Source organism: Peromyscus californicus, unplaced genomic scaffold (genome assembly GCF_007827085.1).
Source record: "Peromyscus californicus insignis strain IS unplaced genomic scaffold, ASM782708v3 Scaffold_9__1_contigs__length_137607984, whole genome shotgun sequence".
In the NCBI taxonomy this organism is placed as follows: domain Eukaryota; kingdom Metazoa; phylum Chordata; class Mammalia; order Rodentia; family Cricetidae; genus Peromyscus; species Peromyscus californicus.
In genome coordinates, this window is record NW_026294617.1 from 65,987,984 (window position 1) to 66,001,823 (window position 13,840).

The window sequence follows — 13,840 nt, forward strand, 5'->3', positions numbered from 1 at the left end:
GAATAGGGATTCAGTTTAGTCTCATTCAAAGCTGCCCTTTCACAGAAGAGAAGTTTAAATGCATACCAATATAATAAATTGTCATAATGAGTGCATTAGTGAGCCTAACACAAATATCTTAGTCAAAACTGTCTAAAACCATTTAAGTAATGGAATGTCTTAGATGGAAGGTCACCCTCCATTTATTATTAGCTAATCACTTTAATTTCTGAGTTCCAGTTCTTCACCTGGAAAATATGAATTATAACTCCAATTTGTAAGGCTGTTTTTAGAATTAAATGAGGTTACCAGGAAAATACTGATAATCTGCTTACAACATTATGGTTATGTTAATTACTTTCCTCATTGTTATGGGGGAAAAACCTGATAAAAATCAGTTTAAGAAAGAAGGCATTGCTGGGCATGGTTGTGCAAGCCTTAATCTCGAATCTTGGGAGGCAGAGGCAGGCAAATCTCCGAGTTTGAGGCCAGCTATCTCCGAGTTTGAGGCCAGCTTGGTCTACAGACTGAGTTCCAGAACAGCCAGAGCTACACAGAGAAACCCTGTCTCAAACAAAACAAAACAAACAACAACAATAAAACAAAAACAAAAGAAAGAAAGAAAAGAGAGAGAGAGAGAGAGAGAGAGAGAGAGAGAGAGAGAGAGAAAGAAAGAAAGAAAGAAAGAAAGAAAGAAAGAAAGAAAGAAAGAAAGAAAAGAGAAGGAAGCATATCTCCAAGAGTATGAGGTGGCTGGTCATATACCACTAACAGTCAAGAAACAGAGAGAGAAATGAATCATCCTTTTTATTTAGCCTGGGACCACAGCCTAGGGAATGGTGTGCTAGCTTTTAGAGTAGGTCTTCTTTCCTTAGTTGAACCTTTTTGAAACATTTGTCATAGAGATATCCAGAGATACATTTCCATGACTCCAAATCTAGTTAAGTTGAAATGAAGATTAACTATTAATTTTTTTTTTTTTTTTTTTTGGTTTTTCGAGACAGGGTTTCTCTGTGTAGCTTTGCACCTTTCCTGGAACTCACTTGGTAGTCCAGGCTGGCCTCGAACTCACAGAGATCCGCCTGGCTCTGCCTCCCGAGTGCTGGGATTAAAGGCGTGCGCCACCACCGCCCGGCAAGATTAACTATTAAAATTAGTTAATTTCTAGAAGCATAATATAAAGAGCAAGGCTCTGTCTCTGTAAAATCATTCTCACATACAGTATTAAGCCAATGATGTTCTTTCATGTTTTCATCTTCTGTCTAGTCATTTTATAGTTTGAAAACTGAAGAAGGTTTTCCTATTCATTCTAGGCATATTTTAGCACAAGGTGAAATTTGTAACAGCACTACATAAAGGAACTTGGACTCTTGATTAAACTGATATATCAGTTGATAGGAAAACAAAACTTTCCCTGTTGCAAAAGCCAACTATATTGATGAATTATCATCAGAGTAACTTGAGACCAGGATAAATGTGGATTTTCAGTGACTTTATGCCTATTAAATCCTTCAATGAAAATTATCATTCATGAAAATTATAATCATGGTGAAAGAAATTGAAGAGGACCCCCTCAAGAGTAGAAAGATACCCCTCTTCATATATTAATGTTGTTAAAATGTCTATATTACCTAATGCAGTCTATATATTCAATACATTGCCTAACAATATACCAATATAATAGAAGTAGGAAAAACAAAATCCTAAAATATACATGGAACCACAGAATCCTGAATAGTCAAATCCAACAGAACAAAACAGGAGACACTGACTACCTAACTTAAAAATATACCACAAAGTTGTACTGATCAAAACATCAAGATATAGACATTAAAGAAGACATGTAGGGCAATGGAACAGTATCAAAACCCTAGAAGAAAACCCGCACATCTACAGCCAGATGATTTTTTTGGATTAAGATGCTGTCTTGGGATTTCTGTTGCTGTAGTGCAACATCATGACCAAAATCAACTTGGGGAGGAAAAGGTTTATTCCACTTATACTTCCATATCACAATTCATCAGAGAGAGAATCAAGACAGGAACTTAAACAGGTTAGGAACCTGGAGGCTGGAGCCTGTTGCAGAGGCCATAGAGGAGTGCTGCTCCCTGGCTTTCTTTCCATGGCTGACTCAGTCTGCTTATAGCACCCAAGACTACCCAGCCCAGGGGTGGCCCTGTTCACAATGGATTGGGCCCTCCTCAATCACTAACCTGGAAATTTTCCTACAGCCTTGCCGGCAGCCTGATCTTAAGTATTTTTTTCAGTTGACCTTTCCAATTCAGATGACTCTAGCTTGTGTCAAGTTGACATAAACTAGCCAGTACAGGTGTTAAGAACATACACTGGGCAAAGCAGAGTTTCTGTAATAAGTGTGCTTGGAAAATAAATTCATATTAAGAAGACTGAAATTATTCTCCAATTTCTCACCTGTTTCAAAAACCAACTCTAAGTGAACTAAAGACTTAAATGTAAGAACTGAGCTGGCGGCAGTGGTGCACACCTTTAATCCCAGCACTCGGGAGGCAGAGCCAGGCGGGTATCTGTGAGTTCAAGGCCAGCCTGGTCTACAGAGTGAGTTCCAAGAAAGGCATCAAAACTACACAGAGAAACCCTGTCTTGAAAAACAAAAACAACAACAACAACAACAACAAAAATAACTGAAACTACTAGGAGAAGAGTTGGGGGAAATATTTTGGGATATTGGAATTCACAAGGTAATTTTAAATAGCACACCTCCCTCGCAAAGTACAGCAAACAAATAGAAAGTAAGACAAATGGAAACAATCATTAACATGAAGGCAAAGTCTAGAAAATAGGACAACATAGTTGTGATTTATCTGACAGTTGGTTAACATCCAGAATATATATGAACTCCTAAAACATCCAGTTAAATAATAGGCAGTAGATGTAAATAGGTACCTCTCCCAATGGATACTTTCAGATGACCAGCAAATACCGAGAGTAACGGCACTTCTGTAATCTTAGCACTCTAGAGGTGGAGTAGGACAGTCACAAATTTGAGAGGAGCTTGGCTTATAGATAACATGAGGTTAGCCATGGGTATATAATTTGACTATGTCTCCCTCTACCCCCACCAAATGAAACAGAACACAAATGAAAACAAAAAATAAATATCTAAAGTCTATATGAAGAGTGCACAACATCATTAATCATAAGGAAATATAAAACCAAACTATAATATGATATCACCTAACCCTGTTAAGTATTATAGTTATCAAAAAAGTAAAGATAATTCATGCTGAGAGGATGCAGAGGAAAGGAAACCCTTGGATCCAGTTGGCTAGAATATAAGTTAGCATAGTCATTATGGGAAAAAAGTATCAAAAAATTGAAAATAAAGCTACAGATTCTACCCATGATTATTTATCTAAATGAAATAAAATCAGTGTGTCAAAGATACCTACACTTGTAGGTTTATTGACACTATTTACAATATGTAAAAAAAGGTAAGTAGTCTAATTGTCCATAAAGTGATGAGTGGATAAAGTAAATATGACATATACATACAATAGATATTTAGCCATGGAAAAGTGGGTAACCTGTGATTTATGATGACACAGATGAAACTATAGATCATTATTTTAAGTGAAATAAACTGGGCATAGAAGGACAAGTATCTCATCTCAATCAACTGATATCTAAAATGGTTAATCTCATGGAATCTAAAGTAGACTCTTGGGTGCCAAAGTTTGAGAGTTTTTACCATAGTGTTTGGCCAGGTAGCTACTTTTTAACCTGGTTTAAATGACATACAGTATTATTTATCTGTATTGAAACATCATACACTATCCCTGTAATATGTGCAGTTTTGTGTTTTATATAGCAATATATAGCATAGATATAATTAATTACATATACAGGTATGCATCACTGCACTACAGTGATGTGTTTTCATAAATGTATCATTACGTGATTTCATTATTTGTGAACATCACAAAGAGTAGTTACACAAACCAAAATGGCTCTAATATCACTACAATATCTAATCTCATGAAAATGCCATTGTGCTGCATCAGTGATGGAATTGTCCTTTTGTAGCACAGTTTTTTTGTTGAGGTCTAGCATGGGTTTATTTTTCCAGGCATTCTCAGGAGCTTAGTCTATTTCCTTAGCCTTCATCTTTTGATCTTTTAACCAAATCAGCCCTAAATCTTGAAAATAAAGCTAACCAAGTAATTTTTCTTCTCCTCCCAGGTTATTGAATTAGCAGGGGGCAAGTGGGCATTAAACAGTTGTACAGATTAGTGTTACGACTTCCAGTCTTGCCTGGACCTCCCAACCGCTTTGTCATATCTCAACTTTCTCATGATGAAAATACAATTGAGGATTGTATAAAGGGGGAATGAAAGGATAAAGGTACCACATAACTGAAATGAACTCAGAGTAAACAGATGTGTGTGGGAAGAATAGTCATCTTCTTGGGTACTAATAATATTTCAGTCCATCTAAACAAGATAAGTGTATTCAATGAAATATCCATTCAGTAATTAAAAAGAATATGAAGACTGGGTTTTTGAGTGGAACACATGCTTAGCATGTGTAAGGGCTTAGATTTAATCCCTAGCACAGAATGGAAGGATATAGGTAGAAAAAAATTGAAGGAGGGAGGAGAGAGAGAAGGAAGATGACAAGAAAGAAGGAAGATGGAGAGCGGGGGTGGAAGGGTGAGCAGTACATTTTACAATATGGATGAAGCTAAAAAAGTAATCCAAGAAAAAGAAGCCAGTTCCCAAATCTATATATCATGTGATTTCATTTATATGAATTGGTCCAATAGCCAAGAGGAAGGGGGACTGAAGAGAAGTTGGTAATAGATAGTGAATTCTTTTGGGGGGAGTTGACACAATTGTTATGAAACTAGATCATGGTTATAGTTATGTCATCTGTAAATATATTAAATTTGTACATTTTAAATAGGTAGACTTTATGGTATATAGGTTATCTATCCTAAAGCTGTTCAAAACAGAATAAGAGAAAGGCTCCCCTTCATCTCTCTGTACATGATAACAATCCATTGTTTACTTGAGCTGAAATGCCTTTGTTCACTAGCTTTTCTTAGCACCATTCCATCAGATTTCTGTGTCTCTGCTCTTTCTTTCTAAAAGTCTATTCTTTGAAATTTTTATACTGTAGACAATGTGTTTGATTATATCCACACTGCTCTTTCTACTCCAGCGTCTTCTAGTATCTCCCTTATTCCCCTCCAACTTCATGTCCTTTTTTGGATTGCAGGGAACAGATACTTTCTATCTATTCCTTTTTCTGATCCTTTCTTCTGCAATTTAAAAAAGAATGTAATTTCCTGGATTTTATCTTCACTTTTTCCTATCCTTTAAACATACTTTTCTCTGGGATCTAGTGTAATACTTGGTTCATAATGAACATATAACTTTTTCAGATGAATGTCTAAAGTCATTGACTCCAAGGCTTATCAACTTAATTTTTAATCTGGTAAATAGATCTCTTTCAGGCTCCAGAGTTTTGTTTCTTTTCTGTTCCAAGTAGTTGTCTAAGAGTTATTAGGCATCCAGGACAGGGCTTTTCTTCCCATTCGCATCTGTTTATTATTCATTTCATGGAATTAGCATCTTTCTGCTTTCATTTCCCTTTTCACAACCCTTGACTCTATTCTTATTATCTCCCTCCTTCTCTTTCCACCCATAAGAGGTTTTATATATTCAGCCTCAGACAGGTTTCCCAAATCTTGACCTCTAGGCTCTATCCCCATTGCCTTGACTCAGTTCCCCTTATATTGCCGCCTTATAAATTGCAAAGCTACTGAGTTCATGTCCTGATTTGAGAACTCCTTATTGTCTTTGCTGAATCCAAGTTGTATTGACAAGTTCTTTAGTAAACATCCCAAAGCTGTCTAATCCAGTATCATAATTCAGTTTTTTACCCTCTTGAGGCTGCCTTGCTGTGATCTTACCCAAATTTCTTCAGGTGGAAATGCCCTTTGTCTACATGCCTTCACATGTGCCGTTTCTTTGGCTTGTAATGCCTTTCCTGTTTTGTCCAGCAGATTCTTCTTTATTATTTAAGTTCTGTTTAAAAGTCACCTATTCATTCTTTAGTCATTTATTTATTGTCTGCTTTGTAACAGTTATTATGCTTCGTAATGAGATAGACACAAACTCTTCTCCTCATTGAACTTAACAGAACAGGTCATCATTGAAGTGGTAATGAAACTCTCAATCTTCCCAGGCGGGGTTAATTAGTACTTTGATCATAGCTGCAATAGTAGCCAACAAGATACCGTAGAGGAAATAACCATGTTGTGAAAGCCCCACTGCTTTAGAAGTCAGTTGCCTCTTATTTATTCCAATGGGTAAGATGATTTCTTCACCTTCAAAATGATGAGAATAGTATTTAATCATGGCAGGTCATGGACTCTTGATGATATGGAGTCTTTGTCAGAGTTGCCTAAAGCAATAAATGTGTCTATTTAATGCATTATTATACTTAGTTACTTTTCAATAATAATTTTGATGACATCATTTAAGTTTTACTTACCTTTTATTAAAGATTTAATTGATAATATAATTATCTCTTGTTTTTTATTTGCTTTGATTTGCTTTGATTTACTTCCTAACAAAAAGACTAAGTGAATAAGAAAATGATCAGCAGGTTTATAGCAACCAGGAAAAGCCCGGGATGATTTCTTGAGTAATTTGATTTGGCTGAAGTATTTGGTCTAAAGTAATAATTATAATTAAAGATGAGTGTCTAAAGGGTTTTAAAAAGTAAATACGTGTATTCTGAAAACATGCTGAAACTCAGTACTGTATCAGTTATAATTTTATATAATTCAATATAATATACATTACTTTAATGTCTCAAGGTCTTATAAAATTTCCATGTCAGGCCTCAATAAAAGCAAGAATTTTCCTTTAGAAAATCTTCTGTTGGGATTCATGGTTGAAGGCTTTGGTTTTAACTGTGTACCTTGTCTATTTTATTAAGACTACACAACGCATAGATAGCCTTGCTTGACTCATGGTTGGTACTTACTAAACAGAGGTTTTCTCTAATGTTTTCCTGTCTGCATGAAGGCACCATAGATTTCAGTTTGTGAGAGAACGCATTCACTCACATTGTATGATACCCTATTCTACCTGCACATTATTTCACTGAGATTTATATACAGACTGAAAGCCTTACGGAACGTGGGCACTTCGATCTTCTAGCTGACAGTGCACTGAAAATGTTTACTGCTTTCAAGGGATTATCATTTATTTAAGTTGTAGCTAATGTCTACCATGAATTTTTCAAAATATAAAATTATGGAAATTGAAGCTTTCCAGATACAGGAATTTTAAAATACTTGGTTATATAAATTGAAGAACAAAATATGATGTGCTAAAATTCTCCAGGATGTAGAGCTCTGCTCTGGCTGGAAGAATTTATTACTGACTTCTGTTAAGGCCATCAAGATTTATCAGGTATTGTCACAGCAAAGTGGGTAAGATGGAAAACGGAAAAGTTTTCTAAAAGTATTGCATTGTGACAGCTTTTCTTTTTAAAACTGGCTTTCTTTTGTTGACATAGATTGAAGTTACTTTAAAATGATACTTAAAAACCAGTAGATAAAAGTCACATATGTCCAACTCATTTGACAATAGATGTTAATTCATTTCTATTACAGTATTTAGGGTACTTATATCTGTACTACTGATTTCAGTAATTAATGTTGGCTGAAACTATCTTACTCTAGTAAAACAACATCCATGAAACAATCTATATTAATAATTCAGCATGAGCTTAATGAGTTCATTCAGACAAATTTATGTTTCTTATACATGATTAATTTAAAATTTTTTTTTCCTCACTTTGATTACAGACCCCTTTCTGATCTGACTACTCTTTCTTGTAGTAGGCAACTGCCACTGTGCTCTGTCCCCATTACTGGGTTTGAACATGATAGAGAGAATGAAAGGACTCTGAGCGTTGTATGTGAAGGGACAAGGTAGCCTGCCCTGAGGACTCTGGGGTTGTGTGTCATGCAGTAACACAGAAGGCGCATTGCATTTTTCCACAGCACACCATCTACAGAGATTTTGCTCTGAACAGTCCTTCAGGAATTGTGCTGCTCACTAGCTGTATAGAAGAGTCTCTGCTCAATCACACATAATTTTGTGAATTTTTATTTATTTTCACATTTGTATTCTCCAAGAAGTCAGGAGAATTCTCCATGGAAACATCTTAAGTTTTTTGGTTCAAACACTTTCTCAAGGTGAATATTCAATAATTATTATTAGAAAATACTTTAATCTTGTGTTAGATTACCTACCCATCCATTTATTGTATATTAATTGCCTGATTAACTTCCTATACTTTCTCTAAAGAGAATTAAACTTTAAATCTGATGTAATTTGCATGTGGAAAATCGTAATCAGATTCTTTCATGTTACACTGTACAATTAGTGAATGAATATAAACTCTGCCTTACTGGCTTTTTTTCTTAATACTTCATTTTTAGTTAACTCACATTGGTTCATTCTAATGCATGTGTTACCTGATGAAGTCACTGATAACAGTGAATAATTTAGTTATTGATGCTTACGTATTTTTACTTCTCAGATTTCAGAAACCTTTCCAATTTTGTTACTATAACAGAGAGTGTCTATTCCCTATCTTAAAATTGGAAATAGCATTTTTATGTTCTTTTATGTAGATTGTCCTGATGCATAAAAGATGTTGTGTGTATAACCACATGTATGGCGGGGCAGGGGGGGGGGTTATGTGTGCATAAGAAAAAGAAAACTACAAAATTTATAGATAAATTAATTGAGCTCAGAACAGTTATTCTGAGTGAGGTAACACAGACAGAAATACAAATGTCAAATGTTTTTTCTTATTTCTGGATCTCAACTTTGAATCTTCAGATATATGTATTCCACTTGGAATACCCATAGAAGTCAGGAAATTAATAAGGGCCCATATGGTCAGTATTTCAAGGGAGAGGAGATAAACATAGTAGTATATGGGGGAAATAATGGAGCAGGAGAGGGCAAATGGAAAGTGGGTTAGGAGAACAGGGTAGAACAGGGAATACAGGGAGGAATAAAAAACATTAAAGACATTTAGAAAAAGTCATATGGAAACCTACTACTGTAGAAGATGCCATTTTTGAGTAACCAGCCACCTTGTTTTTGAGCAGGTTAAGTTACTGGTCGTTGGGACTTACTGATTAAGCTAGACCTGCTGACTAGTGAGCTCCAGCTATCTGACTGTCTCTGTCTCCTTTACATGACTGTAACAAGCATACATCTCTTCTAGCTTTTTATATGGCTGATGGAGATCAAATCCAAGTTCTCATGCTTTCAGCACAAGTACTTCACTGATTGAGCCAACTCCCCAGCCTTGGTGAAGGGGTTTCTAAAAAGGAATGGAATTGGTTGATTTAGAAAAGCCCATTATACCTACAGAGTAGTTTTAGCATCAGCCTTTGTAATTTGGTCAAACAATGGAAAAACCAAGAAATCAGCAAACATTGAATTTCAGAGCTACCAATAACTTTTTAAAGCCAGATAGTCTCTATAGTGAAAGAGTTTTAGTACTTAGAGGTTGTGTTCCACAAGTGTGATATGTGGGTGTTTTTATACATAGGTACGTATATGCACACGGCTCTGTGTACGTGAGTGGGGGGCCAGAAAACCATAATGGATGTCTTCCACTATTGTTCTCTACCTTGTCTTTTGAGGCAGGATATCTCACTCAATCTGGAGTTCTCTGACTTTACTAAACTGGCTGTCTAGAGATCCTCCTTCATCTTTCCGTCTCCACCTCCCCCACCTGGGATGACATACATGTTTAGGGCAATGATATTTATGTGATTGCAGGGAATTCCAGCCCCTACACAGTGTCTTTATAGAGGTACATTGTGTCTTCTCAAGAAGTATTTCTAGGTCTTTCCAAACACAGGCTCACGCTATCAGTTTGAATATCTTTGGAATCTTACTGGAAACAGGACTAAGTCCATTGCTATGTAAATGACTTTAAATATGCTAGTAATTCCTGACATCTGAAAAAATGTGTGATTATTTTTTTCCTTCAAAGAATTAGATAATAGCATTTTCCACCAATGAAACTAACAGCTAGCTGTTTGATTAGAAGCTCACTCCCCCAGGGCCTAGTAGTCTACTTCCCATGGACCATTGCTTTATATGGAGACTCCAGGAAAAGGTGCTTGGAGATTATTGGTTTCCTTTGGGGTTCCCCCCTTTTATTAAACATAGATTCTTTTCTCATACAATACACTCTGAATACGGTTTCCCCTCCCTCTACTCATCCCACTTCCTCTCCCATCTGGATCCACTCCGTGTCTGTCTCACATTAGAAAAGAACAGACTTCTGAGAGATAACAACAAAACAGAACAAAATAAAATTTATAATAAGATAAAAAATGTTTGGTGATTTTTTAAAAAAAATACCTTTTATGTATGTGTTCTGAAATGAGTGATACTAGCTCTGTCTTCATATTTTCTTAACCAAATGCTGTTGTGAAGATGCTCTTTAAGTGATAATAGGTCCAGTAATTTACAAATATAAGAATGCTAATGTGCACAGTTCCTTCTTTGGATTACATGTATTTTAAAAGTTTTGATAAGATATTCATATTTAAAAATGTACAGATATATAATTAACAAATTAAACTTATCTTTATAAACTTTTTCCTGTGTGATTTAGTTTTCAATTCCTAGTATAGTAGTGATTATGTTTTTTCAGTCCAAAGTTACTTATTTGGCTTTTTTTTTAAATTAATTTTATAGAATATAAATAGCTATTTTCTTTTTATTTTTGTTAATATTCATATGAATATTCTTTGAGTTATAGGCCAATTTGTGAATAATTTTATATTTTTATGAATTTTCTGCTACATAATAAAAATTATTCTGCAATTGCTTTAGTAGACATTGGATTTGATTTCACTATATGTAGTATACTGAAATTTATTGTTGCCTAATTTAGTAATAATTTTATCATAGCAAGTTAACATCTCTTATAATTTTAATTGTTATCAAGAAGAATGACATCATTTAATTTGACAGAAAATGTGGAAAGATGGATTAATGACAAATTAATAATTTACCACCTTTGCATAAAACTGAAGCATAAGGTATTAGAAGGATTGATGGCACAAAAGGTTAACAAATTTTAGCAGCTTTCATTAGCTTTACACCATCATATGTTTGTGGTACTGACTGAAATAGGCTTTATAGCAAATCTCAGTCTAGGGAACTAATTACTTGTGCCGATTGCCGCACTGATGAATAGACCCTCATTGTATCATTCCCCTGAAGACAAGGAGCAGCCTGTGATTCACGACTGCATCCTGGCTGATATTTGATAATAATTTTAACAGATAAATGTAGGAAGGCAGAATGATGAAGTGCCTATCCAAGCTCCATGACTATCAAAGCCATGCACATAACCATCTGTGTACTGCCTCTTTCCTTCTCAACTAAGGGGAATTTTATTTCATTAACTGAATTCAAGCAACTGTTGTCTTTTGCTTGTATATCTAGTTTGTATATATCTTAAATTTATTTTTAAATTGTATTATTGTATTAGTTTTTATTGAAAGTTTAGGTACCAAAGCAATGAAGTAAAGAAAGAGCAAATGAGTTTTAGTTTCCTTTTTGAGGACTACAATGCTCACACATTTTTGTGTTTCATTTTGATATCATTGCTCCTTCTCAGGCATGACCAAAGTCAACAAAGGAAGTATTTGATGTTCTTATTGTCTCTCCTATATTCTCTGAAAAGGTTATTGGATTCCTACTACTTTTAAAATATTTTCTTTAAATAATGTACTGTTTGTTGTCTCTGCTTTTACAACTTAATTTTTAACCAATCACAAATACTTGTTACAAATCTATTTTTATAGATGGTGTCTTTAAAACATCAAAACAAGGTTGACTTTATTTGGGTATTTTGGGATAGTCAGCTGGTAAAGAGTATTAATTTGTCAAAGCTGACAGGTACAGTTTTATTAGCTCATGAAATACAAGTAAGATTTTATTTTTTTATTAGTCATTCCTGGAGAAGTTTTAATTATGAATATGTTTTTATTTCATTTTTGAAACTTACATGTTTTCGTGCTATACATCTTTAGTGAATAAATATATCCTCCAGAGATTTTTTTCTCCATGTAACTGAAATAAACCTCTATATTAGTATTTTCCTTATAAGATATTTTCCAGCATGCTAGGACATGAGTATTTAACAGCAGAGAAAGTTGACATTTATGTGTTGCCATATAAAAGATCTATGTAATTGGGGAAAATATCATAGAACTTGAATTTTAAAAAATAAATTTCCAAAAGTATGCTTTCAATATAGTAATTATTGCACATCATATAGCATGTAGTTTTTAATTAAATAGAATAACAGGCTACATAAAACAGAAATTCAATCTGATTTGCTTGAAAATAGATTGCTGTTTCACTCTACAAGAATGGTTTATTTAAAAACAGCAAATGGAGAAGAAATGCATTTTCTTGTGTTGTTCTAAGCCTCAGGGGCTAAATGTAATGAATATTTTAAGAGATTATTTTAATTAAATTCCTGCACATCTAAACAGAGTAATATTTTATTATCACATACATAACCATGTAACTGAGATATTCATTAAAGTTAACACTTTCTGGACCAAGAATTCATCGTATGATTTACTGACCTTGTGCAAAAAGGCACAAATTAGGAAGAAAAATGAAGGGGGACAGACTTTGATTAATATAGGTAATGCTATACCATATTTATAATAGCCTTTTCCCTATTCTGGTTTATAAATGCAGCCACAGAGAAAGGTGCCCTGCTGAGGCTGAAATGAGGCTGAAATCAGAGCACATGCCACTAGAGTGTGGGGAAACTGATCACACTGTCAGCAATTCATTTCAAAATGATGTATTCAGTGCTCACTTCACCTTCCAAGAAAAGGAGAAGGGTTCTTTAGACTAGAAGGTGCTATTGTTATTTTCAAGGACATACCTAAGTTAAAGATTGCAGAAGGGGAGTGTGAGATGGAGGGAGAATTTAGAGGAAGGAGAGGGGAAGGCAGAGCAAACAAGGAGATCTCTATGCAGAAAGTCAGTGCTTCCACGCTGCTTGATAATCGCTAACATATGTGGCGTCTCTGTTTCATTGCAGTCGTCCTCGTGAGTTCTGGCGCCTTGACTACTGGGAAGATGACTTGAGGCGCCGGCGACGATTTGTGCGTAACCCTCTAGGATCGACACATCCTGAAGCGACACTAAAAACAGCCGTGGAACATGGTCAGTGTTTAAACCATTTCTTGCCAATAGCAGCAGGTACAGTACTTGGTGAAGAAAAACATAGCTTCGTAATAACAAGGCACAGCAGAATTGTCCAACACCACATTTCACAGTGTCTTACTCCACAAGGAGGAGAGGGTTGCACTTTGTGTAGGGTCCCATGAAATTATGGTGTCAAGTGTACTTATTTGTTACAGTACACATCCAAAACTTAGGTAACATAAACCCATTGTTTCAAAGCACAAGGTTAAAGTATTTATCCTTTTTAGCAACACATTCAGCTTTGAGTAAATGAATTCTGCCAGCCTAACTTAAATCCATGAGCATAAAAAACACGTAATTTACAAACCAAATAGGTTTCTAGGTTTTGGTCCTTTAAGTACAGTTCTCCTCCAGCAGTGCTATGATAATAAATGTCCAAGTGCCTCGGTACTTGCTGAACCTTGTTTTGCTGAACCTTGATTTGCAGTTGTGATTGATGGCTCATGGACAAGAGAATAGACATTATTTTCATATGTTTCTATTCTGTACCATCTTGTTTCCAGAGCTTAACAAAACAC

At 35.1% G+C, this 13,840-nt stretch overlaps 1 protein-coding gene across 4 annotated transcripts in view; it reads left to right on the forward strand.

Moving 5' to 3' along the window:
• Lrba (LPS responsive beige-like anchor protein) overlaps nt 1-13,840 on the forward strand; it is a 563,056-nt gene that overhangs the window by 293,797 nt on the left and 255,419 nt on the right. For all 4 annotated transcript variants that reach the window (XM_052731913.1, XM_052731912.1, XM_052731914.1 and 1 more), the window contains one exon: nt 13,156-13,280. In XM_052731913.1, the coding sequence (XP_052587873.1) occupies nt 13,156-13,280 (125 nt within the window). The remainder of the gene's footprint in view (nt 1-13,155; nt 13,281-13,840) is intronic.